At 37.6% G+C, this 22,564-nt stretch overlaps 1 protein-coding gene across 1 annotated transcript in view; it reads right to left on the minus strand.

Moving 5' to 3' along the window:
- The window catches only part of LOC134533306 (synaptic vesicle glycoprotein 2C-like), a 387,375-nt gene that overhangs the window by 59,707 nt on the left and 305,104 nt on the right, over positions 1-22,564 (minus strand). The window contains exons 8-9 of the mRNA XM_063370779.1: positions 22,034-22,308; positions 16,376-16,535 (exon numbers count right to left, since the gene is read on the minus strand). Coding sequence (XP_063226849.1) covers positions 16,376-16,535; positions 22,034-22,308 — 435 coding nt within the window. The remainder of the gene's footprint in view (positions 1-16,375; positions 16,536-22,033; positions 22,309-22,564) is intronic.

Raw genomic sequence — 22,564 nt, forward strand, 5'->3', positions numbered from 1 at the left:
ACCGTGTTTAACAGTTTGCTTCACATCGTTAGAACTGTAAATTACTGCAGCCGCTGACTTGAATGCACACTTTTTCACTTTGTCATCGAACGGATATGGCTTTCCATATAGACAGTCCAACCACAAGTTATATTTTAATGGACCATTTGTTGCTACGTCATCAGTAAGATGATTGATTATGTTCTGTCTGATATCATCAAGAAAAGTACAAATGTCTTTCGACTCACCAAACATATTTAGATAATAATAGTTTTTCAACGTTCCACGAAATGCAGACTGCGCCAAGTAGAAGCCATTATCGTTCACTTGTAATGCTCCGAACACAGTCTTAGGTTTAGTTCCATGTTCAGACGTCATGACAATCGGTTGCTGCGCATCTGTTTTTTTGATTGCACGAGCCCGGGTCTCCAATCTAAAGTGAGGAGTCGAAATGTCTGCAGGTAGTTCAGCAGTAGGCACACGGACTTCACCTTTATATATTTTCGCATGTCGTCGCAAACTATCAATTCGAGTAAACCATTCATGACAATCATCACAACGAAACTTTATACGAGAAGGATTCTTTTTGCATTTGCTCCGCTCATGTCTTCGTGCATCATGGGAAAATGTGAACGACATATCACAGTAGCTGCAAGGATACCGTGCTGATGTAGACGAACCTTTCAGACTCGATCCAGATATGGACGTTGCAACAGTAGTACCATTTCCAGGCATACTCTTATGAACATCGATGCATCGCTGTTGCACCGAAACCTTTTGCTTTCTGCCGCACAGCAGGACCTTTACATGTCTTCATGTACGTTTTCATATTATCTTTTCTGGCAAACTGCTTATGACATTTCTCACAAACAAACATTTTACGATATACATTCTCTCTTCTCATGCCGTCGAGCATTGCTGCTGTTTGAGAAAATCTTGTCACAGTAACAGCACCGCTGTTCGTTATTTGTTGTCGATTCGGCATCCATTGAAGTCTCCATCGAGGGCGAAACGAAGTTCGTCGAGTTTTCTTGCACAGCCAGCACTACCGGCATTAAAGTCTCTTCTGCTGGTGGTATCACGTCTGATGAAGTCTCCTCCAGTGTTGTCGTCGTCGTTGTCAACGGAATCTGCTCCTTCTCCGTCGTAGCTGTCGTCAAGGTTCCCGTAGACGATGGTACAACCGCCATCGAGTTCGACGTTAAAGTCGGTAAAGATGCCATCGAGTTCGCAAGAACAGGTAATTACGTGATTAATGCACAAGAAGAAACAAACTAGGTGATCCGTACACCGTCGTCATCAGTTACCAACTAAGCGACCTGCTGTCTAGGACTCGCTTATATACATGCACCGGATGGAATAATACGCTAGTCAAATCAAGTACCATTTACTATAATACTAGAGTCAAAACAACAATTAAAAAAGAGGATTATATGATCTAAAAAATTATATGAGGTGTTATACGTTCTCGTCTCATGAATTCGATCTCACCAATATACGATAGGCTCCAATATACGCTAGACTCCAAGAGCTAAGATTCGCGCCATCAGATCCAAATGCGCCCATAGCTACAATTCGCACCATCAGATCCAAAGCTCCAACACCTAATGTACGCAATGTAAGCGCAATACACGCAATTTACACGCAAAAAACGGAATGGACACACAGTACACACAGGAAACGGAACGTACACACAGTACACACAGAAAACAGAACGTACACACAGAAAACAGAACGTACACACAGTACACACAGGAAACGGAACGAACACACAGTACACACAGGAAACGGAACGAACACGTAATGTTCTCGCAATTGACGCACAGTACACGCAAAGTTCATGCAACGTACGCAAAGTACACGCAATGTATGCAATGTATGCAGTCATTGGCTCCAATAGACATTGGCTCCATCAGTCATTGACTAATGGAAATAAAACCTGTTGGATTCATAGACTGATAGAGACATTATATCCTAACTTATCATTGACGATCGCATCCTACCGAGTTGAATGAACGAGAGAGAATGTGCCTCCTTTTCGTTAAATGAGCTTTCGTTTTATAGAATTTCCGTCCCAACATGCTTCGTTCTCATTAAATGCTTATACTGCGCGAACGAAGCGTAGTCATTGTGTGTACATTGCGTATATTGCATACATTGCATACATTGCGTGTACTTTGTGTACATTGCATGTACTTTGCGTGTACTGTGCGTCAATTGCGAGAACATTACGTGTTCGTTCCGTTTCCTGTGTGTACGTTCCGTTTTTTGCGTGTAAATTGTGTGTATTGCGCGTACATTGCGTACATTGGGTGTTGGAGCTTTGGATCTGATGGTGCGAATTGTAGCTATGGGCGCATTTGGATCTGATGGCGCGAATCTTAGCTCTTGGAGTCTAGCGTATATTGGAGCCTATCGTATATTGATGAGATCGAATTTATGAGACCAGAACGTATAACACCTCATAGAATTTTTTAGATCATATAATCCTCTTTTTTAATTGTTGTTTTGACTCTAGTATTATAGTAAATGGTACTTGATTTGACTAGCGTATTATTCCATCCGGTGCATGTATATAAGCGAGTCCTAGACAGCAGGTCGCTTAGTTGGTAACTGACGACGACGGTGTACGGATCACCTAGTTTGTTTCTTCTGGTGCATTAATCACGTAATTACCTGTTCTTGCGAACTCGATGGCATCTTTACCGACTTTAACGTCGAACTCGATGGCGGTTGTACCATCGTCTACGGGAACCTTGACGACAGCTACGACGGAGAAGGAGCAGATTCCGTTGACAACGACGACGACAACACTGGAGGAGACTTCATCAGACGTGATACCACCAGCAGAAGAGACTTTAATGCCGGTAGTGCTGGCTGTGCAGGAAAACTCGACGAACTTCGTTTCGCCCTCGATGGAGACTTCAATGGATGCCGAATCGACAACAAATAACGAACAGCGGTGCTGTTACTGTGACAAGATTTTCTCAAACAGCAGCAATGCTCGATGGCATGAGAAGAGAGAATGTGCCAAGAACCTATATCGTAAAATGTTTGTTTGTGAGAAATGTCATAAGCAGTTTGCCAGAAAAGATAATATGAAAACGTACATGAAGACATGTAAAGGTCCTGCTGTGCGGCAGAAAGTAAAGGTTTCGGTGCAACAGCGATGCATCGATGTTCATAATAGTATGCCTGGAAATGGTATTACTACTGTTGCAACGTCCATATCTGGATCGGGTCTGAAATGTTCGTCTACATCAGTATGGTATCCTTGCAGCTACTGTGATATGTCATTCACATTTTCCCATGATGCACGAAGACATGAGCGGAGCAAATACAAAAAAGAATCCTTTTCGTATAAAGTTTCGATGTGATGATTTTCATGAATGGTTTACTCGAATTGATAGTTTGCGACGACATGCGAAAATATGTAAAGGAGAAGTCCGTGTGCCTACTGCTGAACTACCTGCAGATATATTTTGACTCCTCGCTTTTGATTGAAGGCTCGTGAGTGTACAATCAAAAAAACAGATGCGCAGCAACCAATTGCTATGACGTCTGAGCATGGACCTAAACCTAGGACTGTGTTCGGAGCATTGCAATTGAACGATAATGGCTTCTACTTGGCGCAGACTGCGTTTCGTGGAACATTGAAGGACTACTATTATCTAAATACGTTCGGTGAGTCGAAAGACATTTGTACTTTTCTTGATGATATCAGACAGGACATAATCAATCAGCTTACTGATGACGTAGCAACAAACAGTCCATTAAAATATAACTTGTGGTTGGACTGTCTATATGGAAAACCATATCCGTTCGATGACAAAGTGAAGAAGTGTGCATTCAAGACATAGGCTGCAGTAATTTACAGTTCTAACGATGTGAAGCAAACTGTTAAACACGGTGTCCGGAAACTCTGTTAAGAAGAGGAGAACTATGTCAGTAAAGGTTCTGGTTGGACTCTGTCTAGTATAAACCGATTGGAGCTAAGAATTAGTCATTTCACACCGATGCGGAACTAAATGATTGATTATAAATTTGCTAGCTTTCGTAAGTGATCCTGTAGTAGAATAGAAATTACGTAATAAATATTATGTTTATAAAAGAACTTGCGGTGTTTAATTCCTCGAACCTGTTACTATTATGTTAAATTGATAATATATTTAATTTTTTGCATCATCCTAGATCGTACCAAGGACCTTAGTCGATCTAATTAATCAGTATATTGATTGGAAAATTATTTAATGATTTCTGAACTTTTTCCCGAATCTCTAGCAATATAATTACAAATTTTCCAATATGGTGGTGTTGATGGCTTATATGATGATGGTAGTAGAGGTCTTAAAGTCTCTTTAAGAATGTTGAACATGGTATATTGAAATTATTATTTTTTACATAAAATTAAACATTATTGCATTCATCGGGTATCGAACCTAGGACTGAAACTGGTCGAATCAATCTGTAAAGTGATGAGTGATTTATTTAATGAATTTTGGAATTTTTCCCGATTCCTAGCTAAATAATTTTACGATTCCAAGATGGCGGCCAAATGACAAGATGGCGGGTGACACATCAATAATAAATGATTACTGCACTCTAGTGGGTGAGAATTCAACTAACATGGCATCAGCACACTCTAGCAGACGATAACAAGATGATGGCTTTCAGCAGACGAAGACAAGATGGCGGACTTGACATCATACTAGTTGACCTTGTTATTGGTGGTAGGTTAGTCTGTAGGTGACTTCCGTGGAGGAAGGATCGGTCGCCATTTTTATTTTTTTGCCCTCACCGGGTTCGAACCGAGGACTCCGAGCTCCGTGCCGTTAATTTATGTTTTTTAAATATTTTTATTAAAAATTAATAATTGAATTTTTTTTATAAATTTTAAATTTTTTTTCATTAAAATCGGTTAGTAAATAAAGATTTTAAAGATGGCGGCCGTAACGGTAATTGCAACTAGGACGTCATATTTCAAAATGGCTGCCGTGACATCCTTAGTTTCAAGGTTGGCGGCTTAAAGCGGCTAGCTCTTAGGAGTTTTAAGCCGCTTTTAAGCATTTGGGTTCTTTCTAAGAAAAATAAACATTTGAGGATTTTCGAAATCCTAATTTTTGAATTGAGGAATTTTTTGAGATTTTTTGGCGGAATTTTTTTCCAAAGAAATGGAAATTTTGGCAAATTTTGAGGAATTTTGGCCATGTTTGGCACGTTTTATAGGGTCAAATGTCAAGGTCAAAGGTCAAGGTCGCAACCATCCAATATGGCCGCCGTGATTTTACAATCCAAGCTGGCGGTCAACACCACAGACACCACACCCTGATCCCTGTCCCAGTTCCGGCCAAAAAATACTACTGACTATAAAGAAGCTTTTACGTCAATGATTTAGAGTTCTTACAGTAATTCAGGTGAAACGTTGACTTCTATGGAAATGTCGACAGTAACTATGAATCTGGTGACGCGATCGAAAACTGTGCTGAAGCACCTAGAGCATGCAAGATCGAAGACTGTGATGAAGACGTGAAACCAAAATTATGGAAACGTTGTAATAAAATAAATTATTGCAATAAAGCTTAGGATGATCGCTGGGACAAAAGTGATAGTAGTATATAATAGCCGGTCCTGAAACAGGCTTCAGGCTGTAGAGCCTGTGGAGCCGACCGCCATCTTGGATTTGTGACGTCACGGCGGCAAAAATTCTTCAAAATTCCTCAAAAATGACTCAAAATGACTTAAAATTTCCCGTTTTCGAGGGAAAATTTCCCGTTTTCGAGGGAAAAATTCCCGATCCGAGGGAAAATTTACCATTTTATTCCTAAAAAATCCCAGCGGCTGAAAATTCCTAAAACTGGCTTAAGCATCCTTAACTCAAGCCAGCGTTAAGCCATTTATAGGATTATGACGTCACCGTTGCAATTTCCGTTACGCCCGCCATCTTTATCCGGCGCGTGGAGCCGAGAGCCGAGCCACATCTCTGACGTCACGTCTATCTGTGACGTCACGGCGGCCATCTTGGATGATCGTAACGGGACACAGCGTAACGGGACAAGTAGTACCACGACTTTGACCTTTACCTTGACCCCGGCGGACATTTTGGATCCGCCATCTTGGATCATCCATTTTAGATGACATCATTTTATTTTCTCGAAAATTCCGGCATTGTGTTGTCCGCCATATTGGATTATGACGTCACCATTGAAAATTTTCGTTACGCCCGCCATCTTGAAAATCCACAAATTTATGTTAGAAAATCGGTAAAAAATTTAAAAATCATTAAAAAAATTATTTGATCGAATTAAAAAAATATTAAAAACCACTGTTGCAGTAATCGTTATGGTCGCCATCTTGGATTATATAAATGTTGCATATTTCGTTACACCCGCCATCTTGGTTGAGTACCATGTCATTCTTACACTTTACGTTACGACCACCATATTGGATCCTATTAATGTTGCAATTATCGTTATGGTCACCATCTTGAAATTTAGTCGCCATTTTGAAATTTAGACGCCATCTTGGAAATCCTTAATTTTTATGTTAGAAAATCGGGAAAAATTCCAAAATTCATCAAAAAATTAACTTAACAGAATACTGATTGTTTATATCGATTCCCGTCCTTGGTTCGAAACCGGTGAGGGCAAAAAAAATCAGATCCTTCCTCCACAGAAGCCACCTACAGACTGACCTACCACCACCAATAACTAGGTATTTACCATCAGCTGGTATGACGTCATGTCCGCCATCTTGTCTTTGTCCGCTGGAGGCAACCATCTTGTTTTCGTCTGCTAGAGTGTGCTGGAGACATGTAAGTATAATGTTCTGTTCACCATAACTTTAACCTTGAACTTTGACCTTGAAATTTGACCTTGAACTTTGACCTTGACCTTAAACTTTGACCTTGACCTTGAAAATTGGCCTTTGACCTTGACCTTGAACTTTGATCTTGACCTTGACCTTGAAATTTACCTTGACCTTGATGTCCATCGCGGATCCGTCATTTTATGTTCAGTTCATGCTAGTGGTCATTGCCACCATCATGTTTACGTCTGCTGGAGGACACCATATTGTGTGTACTCGTCTTACCATCATGCTAGTTTTATTCTAACATGCTACAGTGCAGTAATCATTTATTATTACTGAGGTGCCCACCATCTTGAAATTTGACCGCCATCTTGAAATCATGTAATTATTTAGCTAGAAATGCGGGAAAAATTCCAATAGTCTCCAAAAAAATCAATTATTTATTTACAAATTGAATCGATGGATCCCTGTCCACGGTTCTATTCTTGACCAGAGACAGTTGTAACTAATTATTAAATAAATGTTAGGTTCTGTTTTCCATTACCTTTCGCGGAGTTTATTAATCATTTACTCTACTAAAATCAACTCAAGTCAATATACCGGACCAAAGAATTAATTCAGTGCCGATTAGCCTATTATGAAAGTCTAATTTTTCAATAATCTGAATAACATATAAGCCGTTCATGTACAAAGCCACACATATAGATCAATTGTCTTCAGTCCATGAGACCGAGTCATGTCATTATCAGACATATAGACTAGTCATTTCAGGACCACATGACCTTCGTAATCCATCGTGACATTTTTATACATTCTAAAGGACCAAGTAACCTTGTAAAATATTTAAGTAACACCAAGAGGTGATAAACTAGTAAATATTCAATCACTACATTTTGTGCTACACGCAATCAACAAAAAAGGAAGCACCAACAACGAAAAGACAGCACCACCAACGGAAAGACAGCTCATTTGAAAGCACCAAAAACGAAAAGGCAGCACCGACAACGTAAATACAGCACATTTGGAAGCACCGACAACGAAAAGACAGCAGCGACAACGAAAAGACAGAACATTTGGAAGCACCGAAAACGAAAAGGCACCACATTTGGAAGCACCGACAACGAAAAGGCACCACATTTGGAAGCACCGACATCTAAAAGACAGCACCGCCATCGAAAAGGCAGCACATTTTGGAAGCACCGACAACGAAAAGGCAGCACCGTCATCGTAAAGGCACGGACCGCAAGACCGGCTCATGTCAATATCAGACATATAGACCATGAACTCAGTACACACAGGAAAAAGGAATGTACACGCAGGAAAACGGAACGTACACGCTGGAAAACGGAATTTACACTCAGGAAAACGGAATGTACACGCAGGAAAACGGAATATACACACAGGAAAACGGAATTTACACTCAGGAAAACGGAACGTACACGCAGGAAAAACGGAATGTACGAGCAGGAAAACGGAAGGTACACGCAGTAAAACGGAACGTACACGCAGGAAAAACGGAATGTACACGCAGGAAAACGGAAGGTACGCACAGGAAAACGGAACGTACACGAAGAAAACCGATCGTACACGCAGGAAAACGGAATGTACACGCAGGAAAACGGAATTTACGTGCAGGAAAACGGAACGTACACGCAGGAAAACGGAATGTACACGCAGGAAAACGGAATTTACGTGCAGGAAAACGGAACGTACACGCAGGAAAAACGGAAGGTACACGCAGGAAAACGGAAGGTACACGCAGGAAAACGGAACGTACACGCAGGAAAACGGAAAGTACACGCATGTAAACGGGTCGTACACGCAGGAAAACAGAACGTACACTCAGGAAAACGGAATGTTCACGCAGGAAAACGGAACGTACACGCAGGAAACGGATCGATATCAGGCCCCAAAATTCATTGACTCCAATATTCATTGACTCCAATATTCATTGGCTCCAATATTCATTTCAATATACATTGACTCCAATATTCATTGGCTTCAATATTCATTGCCTCCATCAGTCATGTCACCAACAGTCTTTTGGTTCCCAAAGTCTTTTGGCTCTAAATATATTTGGCTAGAATTCTTCGAGTCTAAGAGACTATAAGGCCACATGGCTACGAGTCTAAAATGATCTAGATATTTACGAGTTATACACGGCTTGCGAGGCTAGAGCTACGAAGCTTCTAGTTCACAAGTTTACGTGACTGCGAGGATACAGGAATACAAGTCTACATGAGTACTTGACTACGAAGCTTTTCGTCTACAAGGCTCCAATTGCAGCATCTGTCTTCGTCAGAATTTTCTCTCTTGCTCCAACTGCACCACCACCATTATGTTATAAGATTACATGGATACTTGCTTACATAGTTTCAAGTCTACGAGGCTCCAATGCATCATGACTACGCGACTTCAAGCAATGAGGTTACGAGACTACGTGAATACGAATCTTCAAGTTTACGAGACTGCGAGGCTACAGAGCTACGAAGCCTCTAGAAAAAGAGTTTACGTGCCTGCGAGGATAGAGGTCATCAAGTCTACATGAGTACTTGACTACGAAGCTACTCATCTACAAGGCTCCAGTTGCCGTATCTGTCTTCGAAGGAATTTTCTCTTTTGTTCCAACTGCACCAACAGCATTATGTTATAAGATTACATGGATACTTGCCTACGTAGCTTCAAGTCTACGAGGCTCCATTACATCATGTCTACGCGACTACGAGCCATGAGGTTACGAGACTACATGACTACGAATCTTCAAGTTGACGAGACTGCGAGGCTACAGAGCTACGAAGCCTCTAGAAAACGAGGTTACGTGTCTGCATGGATACAGGAATACAAGTCTGCATGAGTTCTTGACTACGAAGCTACTCGTCTACAAGGCTCCAATTACTACATTTGTCTTCGACGGAATTTTCTCTTTTGCTACATCTGCTCCATCAGCATTATGTTATAAGATTACAAGGCTACTTGCTCACGTAGCTTCAAGTCTACGAGGCTCCAATGCATCATGACTACGAGACTACGTGCCATGAGGTTACGTGACTATGCGATTGCAAGTCTTCAAGGTTACGTGATCGCGAGGCTATAGGACTACCAAGCTTCCAGAACGTATGGTTACGAGACTGCATGACTAATTGGCGGCGCGGCTACGAAACTTCATGTCTCTAACTGACTACAATAGCACTATTCAGTGGTGAGAGTTAATTTATCTCATGCAAAGGTACTTGCTGCAAGTAGTTCCGCTTTTCAACATCAGATGACGTCACGTGTTTCTTGCAGGTAAATAATATTTATTTCTTATATGCGGGATGCTCACTATCGATCGCATAAGAAGGATGGCTTCGTTAGTCTCCAAGGAAAAGGAAGTTCATCCTTCCTGCTAGTGCTTCTCAGATTTCTCACGGTCCGCCATCTTGGATTGTGACGTTACGGCGACCATCTTTGATGGGTGTGACCTTGACCTTTGACCGAAACCGCAGGAATGATCGCAAGCACTCGGATTAATCATCAAAATATTGATAAGAATAATCAGGAGCACACGGAGAAAACCATCACAATATTGATAAGAATAATCAGAAGCACATGGAGAAAAACGATACATGTTTTCTTTGATATCATAAAATTACAGAAAAAAAAATTTAAAAATAAAAATAAATTAATAAAAAAAAAAATTAAAAAATACATAAACTGATTCTGCTAGGTTGTAAACTTATCATTGTTGAGCAAAGATAGAGTTTTAGTACATACGTAAATATCTAGATCATTTTAGACTCGTAGCCATGTGGCCTTATAGTCTCTTAGACTCGAAGAATTCTAGCCAAATATATTTAGAGCCAAAAGACTTTTGGAACCAAAAGACTGTTGGTGACAATGACTGATGGAGCCAATGAATATTGAAGCCAATGAATATTGGAGTCAATGTATATTGAAATGAATATTGGAGCCAATGAATATTGGAGTCAATGAATATTGGAGCCTGTGATCATTTCGTTTCCTGCGTGTAGGTTCCGTTTCCTGTGTGTACGTTCCGTTTTCCTGCGTGTACATTCCGTTTTCCTGAGTGTAAATTCCGTTTTCCAGCGTGTACGTTCCGTTTTCCTGCGTGTACATTCCTTTTTCCTGTGTGTACTGAGTTCATGGTCTATATGTCTGATATTGACATGAGCCAAGCTTGCGGTCCGTGCCTTTACGATGACGGTGCTGCCTTTACGTTGTCGGTGCTTCCAAAATGTGCTGCCTTTTCGATGGCGGTGCTGTCTTTTAGATGTCGGTGCTTCCAAATGTGCTGCCTTTTCGTTGTCGGTGCTTCCAAATGTTCTGTCTTTTCGTTGTCGCTGCTGTCTTTTCGTTGTCGCTGCTGTCTTTTCGTTGTCGGTGCTTCCAAATGAGCTGTATTTACGTTGGCGGTGCTGCCTTTTCGTTGTCGGTGCTTCCAAATGAGCTGTCTTTTCGTTGGTGGTGCTGTCTTTTCGTTGTTGGTGCTTCCTTTTTTGTTGATTGCGCGTAGCACAAAATGTAGTGATTGATTTTTTACTAGTTTATCACCTCTTGGTGTTACTAAAATATTTTACAATGTTTCTTGGTCCTTTAGAATATATAAAAATGTCAAGATGGATTACTAAGGTCATGTGGTCCTGAAATTACTAGTCTATACATCTGATAATGACATGACTCGGTCTCATGGACTGAAGACAATTGATCTATATGTGTGGCTTTGTACATGAACGGCTTATATGTTATTCAGATTATTGAAAAATTAGACTTTCATAATAGGCTAATCGGCACTGAATTAATTTGTTGGTCCGGTATATTGACTTGAGTTGATTTTAGTAGAGTGAATGATTAATAAACTCCGCGAAAGGTAATGGAAAACAGAACCTAACATTTATTTAATAATTAGTTACAACTGTCTCTGGTCAAGAATCGAACCGTGGACAGGGATCCATCGATTCAATTTGTAAATTAATAATTGATTTTTTCGGAGACTATTGGAATTTTTCCCGCATTTCTAGCTAAATAATTACATGATTTCAAGATAGCGGTCAAATTTCAAGATGGTTGGCACCTCAATAATAATAAATGATTACTGTACTGTAGCATGTTAGAATAAAACTAGCATGATGGTAAGACGAGTACACACAATATGGTGTCCTCCAGCAGACGAAAACATGATGGTGGCAATGACCACTAGCATGAACTGAACATAAAATGACGGATCCGCGATGGACATCAAGGTTAAGGTAAATTTCAAGGTCAAGGTCAATTTCAAGGTCAAGGTCAAAGGCCAAGGTCAATTGTCAAGGACAAAGTTCAAGGTCAAAGTTTAAGGTCAAGGTCAAATGTCAAGGTCAAATGTCAAGGTCAAAAATCAAGGTCAAAGTTCAAGTCAAGGTTAAAGTTATGGTGAACAGAACATTATACTTACATGTCTCCAGCACACTCTAGCAGACGAAAACAAGATGGTTGCCTCCAGCGGACAAAGACAAGATGGCGGTCATGACGTCATACCAGCTGATGGTAAATACCTAGTTATTGGTGGTGGTAGGTCAGTCTGTAGGTGGCTTCTGTGGAGGAAGGATCTGATTTTTTTTTTTGCCCTCACCGGTTTCGAACCAAGGACGGGAATCGATATAAACAATCAGTATTCTGTTAAGTTAATTTTTTGATGAATTTTGGAATTTTTCCCGATTTTCTAACATAAAAATTACGGATTTCCAAGACGGCGTCTAAATTTCAAGATGGCGACTAAATTTCAAGATGGTGACCATAACGATAATTGCAACATTAATAGGATCCAATATGGTGGTCGTAACGTAAAGTGTAAGAATGACATGGTACTCAACCAAGATGGCGGGTGTAACGAAATATGCAACATTTATATAATCCAAGATGGCGACCGTAACGATTACTGCAACAGTGGTTTTTAATATTTTTTTAATTCGATCAAATAATTTTTTTAATGATTTTTAAATTTTTTCCCGATTTTCTAACATAAAAATTGTGGATTTTCAAGATGGCGGGCGTAACAAAAATTTTCTACGGTGACGTCATAATCCAATATGGCGGACAACACAATGCCGGAATTTTCGAGAAAACAAAATGATGTCATCCAAAATGGATGATCCAAGATGGCGGATCCAAAATGTCCGCCGGGGTCAAGGTCAAAGTCGTGGTACTACTTGTCCCGTTACGCTGTGTCCCGTTACGATCATACAAGATGGCCGCCGTGACGTCACAGATAGACGTGACGTCAGAGATGTGGCTCGGCTCTCGGCTCCACGCGCCGGCGCCAGGCGCCGGATAAAGATGGCGGGCGTAACGGAAATTGCAACGGTGACGTCATAATCCTATAAATGGCTTAACGCTGGCTTGAGTTAAGGATGCTTAAGCCAGTTTTAGGAATTTTCAGCCGCTGGGATTTTTGAGGAATAAAATGGTAAATTTTCCCTCGGATCGGGAATTTTTCCCTCGAAAACGGGAAATTTTCCCTCGAAAACGGGAAATTTTGAGTCATTTTGAGTCATTTTTGAGGAATTTTGAGGAATTTTTGCCGCCGTGACGTCACAAATCCAAGATGGCGGTCGGCTCCACAGGCTCCAGAGCCTGAAGCCTGTTTCAGGACCGGCTATTATATACTACTAGTGATATTAAAAGTTTTTTAAATAAACATGCATGGAAGATGGCAGCAGAAGCGATTAATTACTTACCATGGGAAGATCCTAACATATTGGTTGACAGGTTAAGACTACTACATGCTTCGCTTTCTTCAGGAAATTATTCGCACATCAAAGAAGTAGTCCTAATACTCAAAGAACCTAGGGAAGCTGGCTACATACTATAATGTCTAGTTTTACCTGCATTTGTATAAATAAAAATAATAAATTATATTGAAGATTAAAAATATATATATATTTCACGAATTATGATTTCTAGGCCAGAGTTATCGCTAATGCATGTTCAATGTCTGCATTTCGTGTCCATTGCATGTCCTGTGTGTGTGTTCCTTTATTGGCAATTTTTGGTACTAACCCAGCACCTTACGAGAAATTCAGTCCTAGTCGGATCTAAAGATGAACGGGTGCGCAACATTCTGGTGCCGAGTTTCCAGCCGTTTTTTCAGCCGCCGAGCATTTTTTAGCTGTTTCTGTTTGTATTCTTATGATTGAAAAATCGGCCGGTGTCCTTTCCCAGGAGATACAATAACTTTATCCCACAGATACGCCGTACAATCAGTAAATACTGGGTGATTTTGTCTTGTTTTTATTTTGCAGGAAAAGCCTCGTCGTGAGGGTTCAGAAATATGTACACTGCTATGTTTTCGTGAGAGCTGTGCTGTGATTGGTTGGGTCGGCGGGGGGGGGGGGGGGGGGGGGGGGGTTCGTGCACCAGCCCTTCCCTCGGGTGGTCGCAGTTACGCGAAGCCTCGTCAGTCAGTGTCTATACGAGGTACCGAGAGATCGCATGCAGGGCAGTGGCTCAATAATAATACATTAATGGTTTGAAGAGAGAATTTCATATATGTGGTCCGTCTGCTACCGTATAATCAAACTTTTTTTATGTTTTGGAACTGTCAACTAGAATTTTGAAACCACAGTTGTCGGTATAATCCCAAACAAGTATCGAAAAACTTTGTCCATTGTTCCGAGGATGTGAGTTCTTCGGCTTGTATCGTTAGTATGTGTGCAACCGCGGGATGTACCTGTGAATCATATTTTCATATTCATCCTTCGGTACCTGCGAACAGTCAACTTGTTTGTGTTGGAGTCAGAGAAGAGGTTATGTGCAATTTGTTTGTGGATTCGACATGTTTTTGTTCTCGTGGTCTGGAAATGGTGACCATAATGTCTATTCGTGAAATATTAATAAAAACAGCAAATATCAGCTTGTGTCCGAAAGACATCATTTCAGCAAACAATTGTCGACGCCCTTCTGAGTTACTCAAGTGTTTATGAATATATGTTCTAGACCGAATTTCAATATATCTGGGAATGTCTGGGGTGGTACAACTGATTATCATTTAACTAGAGCAATTAATAAATTACATAGCTGAATGTTTGAAGGATAAACTTTACCATCATGCAATTCATTTTTAAAAAATGGTTGTCTTTAAAGTCGGTTTACAGACAATAGTTTAACGTGACAACGTCATAACAAAACATTGATGAAATGATTGCATACTTTTATGAATAAAATTGAATCATTTTTATTGAATTATCATTATGTTGTATGGATACAAAGGAGTGAAATGAAATCTACAATTTAATTGATGAATTTACTTTTATTTGCACTTATTAATTCAAATATGGTTTATTACTTTAACGTAGAGATTATTTTAACTATAACTTTTATACATGTTTGCTATTTAACTTCTTCCAATCTGTGTTATTCTGTTAAGGATAGGACGATGATAGGAAAAGTAGGAAACGAATGGGAGTGTTTCAAGGATGATGTGAAGGAAAATGGCTTACCCAACACCAAGATGCAGTCAAAAATAATATATTTGCGCCACGGACTCTGCAGCAATGCTAACAGGAACGGGTTAGAAAAGAGCAATGAAAATGTTACATTGAAATCATGAAAACAGAATTACGCCACGGACTCGGTCGCAAAGCTAGGAGGTTCAGGTTAGCAAAGAGCAATTAAAATGAGCGTAACGGGACACAGCGAAAAGGGACAATAAGCGTAACTGGACACTTTTTTTGCGTGCAGCCAGCGTTCATCAATTTATTAGACGTTGTCACGTCAAAAATTAATTGAAATAAATGCCATCAATGATGTTTGTTTTATTTCCCTTTTTCGACGTGACGTCTAATAAATCGATGAACGCTGGCTACACGCACGAAAAAGTGTCCCGTTACGCACATTGTCCCGTTATGCTGTGTCCCGTTACGCTGTGTCCCGTTACGCTTATTGTACGCTTGCGCCGCATCTATCTCTCTTCCACTCGATTGGAACAACCATCGATTTGACTGTTCGAGGCACATTAAACCTGAAACACTCCCATTCGTTTCCTACTTTTCCAATCATCGTCCTTTCCATAACAGAATAACACAGATTGGAAGAAGTTAAATAGCAAACATGTATAAAGGTTATAGTTAAAATAATCTCTACGTTAAAGTTATAATTATTATTATAATTATTTGAATTAATGAGTGCAAATAAAAGTAAATTTATCAATTAAATTGTAGATTTCATTTCACTCATTCTTTATATCCATACAAAATAGTGATAGTTCAATAAAAATTATTAAATTTTATTCATAAAAGTATGCAATCATTTCACCAATGTTTTGTTATGACGTTGTCACGTTAAACTATCGTCTGTAAACCGACTTTACAGAGAACCAATTTTTTTTGTATAACACTGTGAATTCACTTCAACATTTCGTAATATGGGTAACTGATGCAATTGCATTGATTTCACATGGTAAATAACTAAAAGCAGCATGGGAACAAAATTCATACCTTCCAAGATATCTTCGATTCTATATAAAACTCAACAGTGCTGATACCCATAATAGTACCACAACATGTTCTTATCTTTAAATCTTTACACTAGTTTTAGCAAAATACGAGTACTTTACCTTATGCTGGTTGGGAATATTTCGACGACAATGCCTGTGAGAACAAAGTTTGCTGTGCTGATGCATGCCAGAAACACACAAGAAACTATTAAATTCTGAACTGAAGAACGCATGAAGTAGACTGAAATACCAGAGCAGCCTGCTATGATCATCGTTGTAACTGAAACAAACCACATATTGCTTTTTGGTGCAAGAAAATACTTCATAAGAGGCATTAACATAATACATGAACATAGGTCAGTAACCATGCGAACAAAATAATTACGAGCATGCATCAGGTCCCGCACGAAATTTACATGCTCGAAGAAAATCCCAAAGTTCCTAAAAGAGATTATAACTAAACGCATGCTTTGCTCCGTCATTTGCAGTGATAGCATGCGTCAGTAAGTATGTTTTCTGCCTAATTAGTGCACACAATACATTCACGCACTAACAGGCATGATTTTATTTATTTATTTGTTTGTTTTAGGTACCATCCAAAGGCTGAGGACCATGAACAGATTGACACAAATAAACCAAACACAAAATAACACACACAATTACAAAAAAAAACACCATTAAAACAACCATACGATTAAAAAGATACATAACGTGAAAATACATATGACAACACAACACACAAACTGATGCATGTACATATACAAAGTTCATAACCACTAAGCTCCAATTTTCTTATAGATGTCACTTAATTAAACTCACAAATATACGTTGAGACATTTACGACACTAAGAACAAAAGTCATTCATTACAATATTTTCAGAATATTTTTATTTATTTATTTTTTTCACTGAAAGGCTACATTTTGTAAGAGTAGGTATTATAATTTTTACACGCCTATTTTGCAGGTTTTTTTTACTTATAATATTAAAAATGTTATTTAGTCCAGTGATGGCCAGTTACCATTTTTGAAACTAATCCAAGGGCCAGACACATGTTAATTAATATTGCATTTTATAACAATTGTTTTTTTTCTTATATGTTCTCTATCGTGACTATTATATACAATATTATATGTGGCATGTGATAAAGTAACGAAAAAAGAGCACGTATAACTCAGTACTTGTGATAGAAGTGAAACTTCTTTGGCAATCAAAACCTCGACTCATATGTATATCGTAAGGGTTAAAATGGCAGAGAGAGCGAGAGAAGATAATTTTTTAAATAAATATTATTCACTGGTGAAATACTCACAACATAAAGAAAAACTGTGCGTGTTACTGTTTCTTCAAACAAATCTGCCATTGGGAAAATGCTAAATCTCTGAACAAAATATGAAACTAATAACAGGTAGCGCTATCTATGTCGGAAAAGCAGGGACTGTTCAACAGCGTTCTCTACGCTGCTGGTTGAACAAGAAGGAACGTGAGTGAGCTCGTAGCAAATATAAAATTTATGGCAAATACAGCTGACTGTATATGATACCTTTATACATGTTCTGAAACCTGCGCGTGCATAAACTGTCTAATTCTTTCGTTTATTTATCTCTCTTGGTTCTATTCATTTTTGCCAGGGGACGAATCATTGTACAAAGAGGAGAACGCAAACGATCCAGTAACGTTACATATCACAGTGCTCTATTAAATTTCTTTGGCAAAGATATACAAAGAGAGCACTATAAAGATATTATATAAAGAGAGTATATAAGAGATATATGTCCGTCTGGCGACAGAAAGTTTTGACAAAAATGGTTCACGAAAACGTTAAATTAAAATTTGGCCTCGAAATTTTACTCTAGTCACGCCCAAAGAATCTTTAATTCAAAAAATAAAACTCATAGAAAAGAATTATCACTCAAAAATACAAAAACAACATTAAGAGAATTTATGTTTTTAAGAATTTTCGTCAGAATGAGGTGGTTTATGTTATGAACGCTGTCTGTTGTATGTTACACGTGCATGCAGACGGCCAATACACGACAGTAGGTATGTATAACATATCTTTGCTGAGAGATTGTTTAGGCGGGCGGGACAAAACTATGTTCATTCCAGGCACGAGCAGTAGTCACAGAGAACGATTTTGAGTATACAACGGTTTTATGTTGGGAAATTGGCAAAGTACAATTACTCTGAGAACGTGTGCCTATACCATGACGTGAACCGAGGAGATGAAACTTGTCAGCAATATAGGACGGGGCCTGTGTCATAAATGTTTTCTTAAGCAGTAAAAGGGAATGGAACTGTCGTCTTTTGTACAGTTTTAGCCAAGATTACCTATTGTAGTAGGTACGGGGAGATATACTCACGACTCTTTAAACTAAAAATAAAACGGACAAACAAATTTTGAATTCGCTGTAACCTTTTTCATTGCACCTTGGTTAAATCGCCATTAACAGTATCGCAGTAATCAAAAATCGGGTTTATAAGCGACTCAATTAAATATTTTTTTAACATTGGTCAGCAAAAGCTTCTTCAGATGTTTTAGGCCATGCAAAGTGCCGAATGCTCGTCTACATACTAACGTTATATGCTGAGACTAGTTTAGTGAGTTATCAATCATAATACCCAAGTTTTTATACGTTGGTGAAATGTTCATTTTTTGTTTATCTAAAATATTTATAGCAGGGATGCTAAATAAATTTATTACAGACGGCATAGCATTTTTCCCTAGCATTATTACCTGTGACTTAAAAGGATTTATTTGCAAACAATTTTTATCTACCATTTCAAAATACAATCAAGATCCATACTTAACATACTTAAAATCATGAGAAGAAAAATACATGTAAACTTGCAAATCATCATATAAGTGGCATCGACAGTGCTTAATGGATAGAGGAAGATCATTCATGTGTAAGGACAACAAAAGCGGGCCAAGCACGGAACCCTGTGGAACTGCTGAGCTGAAAAGGTGCCAGGCTGACAATGAATTGCCAGATTAAACACACTGGTAACTGTTCGATAAGTATGATATAAACCACACAACAGCATTATAAGAGAAATTGGAATAATATTTAAGTTTGGCACACAGAATATCGTGATCAACATCAGGATTTCTAATATAATTTATTAAATTAGAATTTTTGTCAAATTTGTTTTTACATTGCTGAAATATTGAACCATGGATGGATATCGAATGAATCAATCATTATATTAATGAGTGTTTTTTTTTCGATGAATTGTGGAATTTTTCCAATTTTCTAAGTTAATAATTACGACTTTTCAAGATAGCTGTCAATATGTCTTAATTGACTTACTACTGACTGGTTGGCTAGGAAACTAAAGTCTTTTAGTACTTTCACCATATTTATTAAAATTAAAATTTTTACATAAAATATTTTTTAATCTAAAAAGTCTTGATCAAAGGATAGGAATTCATAGAATTATTCCATATATTTATTATAGATTTCTAAAATGTATTTAGATATTTTTCACGAATTTATAGCTAAATAATTACGAATTTCCAAGATGGCGTCCAAATTTCAAGATGACAGGTGTCACAGTAATAATAAATTACTACACTTTAGAAGGTAAAAATTAAAATAACATGGTCCTTCTCTGCACAACCATTTTGCTGAGGAGAGTATGGCATTGTGTATCTCATTTCAATACCACGAGACCTTAAAATATGATGTACTCTCTGGTTATTGAACTCTCCTCCATTATCACTAAGCAAATTCCAAAATTCAATAAAAAATTACTTATTAATATACTGATCGATTCGATTTATTCCTGTCCTTGGTTCGATTCCTGGATGATGCAAAATGATTAATTTTATGTTTCTAATATGAAATCTTAAAAATTTTCTGAAACTTCATATTTAGTTCTAAGGAAACAAACACTCCTAAATCTGGACCTGTAATCCTTCGAGATTGGGAAATATTTAAATCCGCCTGTTGACTGAACCATATAATAACTTATCTAAATATATTAGCTGTCCTGGATTATCTGATCTTTTTCGGTGTCCAAACTTTCGTCTATGAGCCTTTCCATTGATGCACCCTTCACAAAACTCATATATTCAATAGCACATATTTACATATCTTTTTCTGGATAACTTATTTTATATTATATTTGTTTTGATGAGCCATTCTTTCATGAAAGAGTTAAAGTTATATTATTAAAAGTTATAGATTGGTTGCCTTCGGGTTTGCGTGGAATGACTTTAACTACCAATTTATATAGTCCCCCATATTTTGATATTTTACTGTAACCAGTGTGTTACCCTCAAACAAATTGCACTTAAGCATTATTGACTAAAATTCGCTCATGTGTCTATGATCTTTAACTGCCAGGAGTGTAAACCAATACCTACTTTGAAATGCCTGGCAAACACCAAACATTAAATATATATATATTCATTCTGAGAATGCCTTCATTTCAATTGATCCTTCATCATCAACCATATTCAGTACCTACTAATCATATGATCATTATTAGAAAAAAATGATCAAAAGTTTCGAACCAGTCTCTTCTAATACCAATGTTATGGGTAACTACTCCATTATACACATACCAAAGTTGATAAATGTATTATGTAACTAAATCATTTTAATTATCCGTAAAATCTGTAGCTTCATCAACCTGTGTACATTATCTTTTGCTAGTTTAGGTCTACCATCTACAATTCAAAATATACACTTGGGAATATAATGTCCTTTCTTATCGCAATAAGCACATCTAATTTAGATTTTCTTTTAAAAAAAGATTATACTGCTTACCTACCTCTTATGGTTTAATCCATCTCAGTTTCTTCTTTAACATGCAAAATCTCTTCAGAGACACAACCGTGCAAATTATTTTCAAATGTACATAATTTTTGCAATAAACTATCTCAATTCTTATGTTCATTATCAATCAACTGCAAACCATTAGTTAAATATTTAACATTTTTCGGGCAAAAATTTCACAATTTTACAAATTATTAAAACACTTTTATTAACTTCATGCTGCTTTTCATTCGCTTGTTTCAACTGCTTACATACATTAAACACTCTTGATATAAATCCCATACTATCGCCTTCGGATGACCACTTAGTTTAAAAAAAAAAAACTATTATGTAAATCAAAAATCCTGTGTTCATACTAATATCGAAATGTTGACACAGTCCTAACCACATCACTCGAGCAGATTCATATCTAAGAACTATTAGAACATTTTTCGGTCATCTTATTTGACATAATTAGTAAAGATTGACTATCTGACATACGGCCAAGGAGAAATATTTCATTTTTATAATATGTCTCTTTTAACACAGATGATAAAACATTTCGGTATGAATAATATACTATTTAAATAAATAATTGTATACTGTCACATTTTCAAATTAAATTCTAAAGAGGATTGAAAGTTGTGTAGGTTGGTATTTATTAAATCAAAGTAACATCGCAATTTATTATAGTCAGAGATCCGAATTAAATTTGCCAAATACTTATAAATCAATAATAATTATTTCCTAACATTCTTCTCTGCTGTGTCTTAAGTAGTAGGAAAAAAATAAGTTAAATATAAGATTAAAGCCCTCTATTTTATGGCTAATCATCAAAAGCAGATGGAATAACGGCAACTTTACATTTGCATAACTTTAAGCAGAAATATAATTAATTTCTTAATTTAAAATTCATTATTTGAAAAAGAATATTTTAAGTAAAATAAATTGTGATTCAGCAAAACATTATTTTTCGCTGGTTAGTTTTTTCTGTAAAATTAATTTATACTTACTTGATATTGCCTTCAGTCCTAGACTACCAGCTAACAAACTGGACAGTATATTTCCGAGCATGCATGCTGCCCCAATAATCATGTTGTTCACAAACATATAGGACTCAACCATGTTGCCACTGCATTTCGGGCCTGTTGAAAGATCTTCCAAAGAGGCGTTGAGTTGAGAAATTCTTGATAGTTCGCATACGGATATGCTTTCATTAGGGTGAGTAGCATAGAAAGTCTCAAGACGATTGAAGAGTTCTGGGAGCCAAAGTCCAAGGCCAAAATACCTGCCAAAAAAATTATAATTTTTTTATTAAAAATATTTTTCAACTTTTAATAACTACACATTTTTTATTTAAACATTTATGTATGACTTTTGTAAATGACAACAAACCTTCAATAATACCGTACTTTCGATTTTGTGTTGGGTAAATACATGTAGTAACACACATAAACACATTTCCCAATATATTAAAATAATAATAAAATAAATCCTAATAAACTTTATGCGTAAAATAATTACAAATTTAGTGCAGTTTGAGT

Source organism: Bacillus rossius, chromosome 6 (assembly GCF_032445375.1).
Source record: "Bacillus rossius redtenbacheri isolate Brsri chromosome 6, Brsri_v3, whole genome shotgun sequence".
NCBI classification, from domain to species: Eukaryota; Metazoa; Arthropoda; class Insecta; order Phasmatodea; family Bacillidae; genus Bacillus; species Bacillus rossius.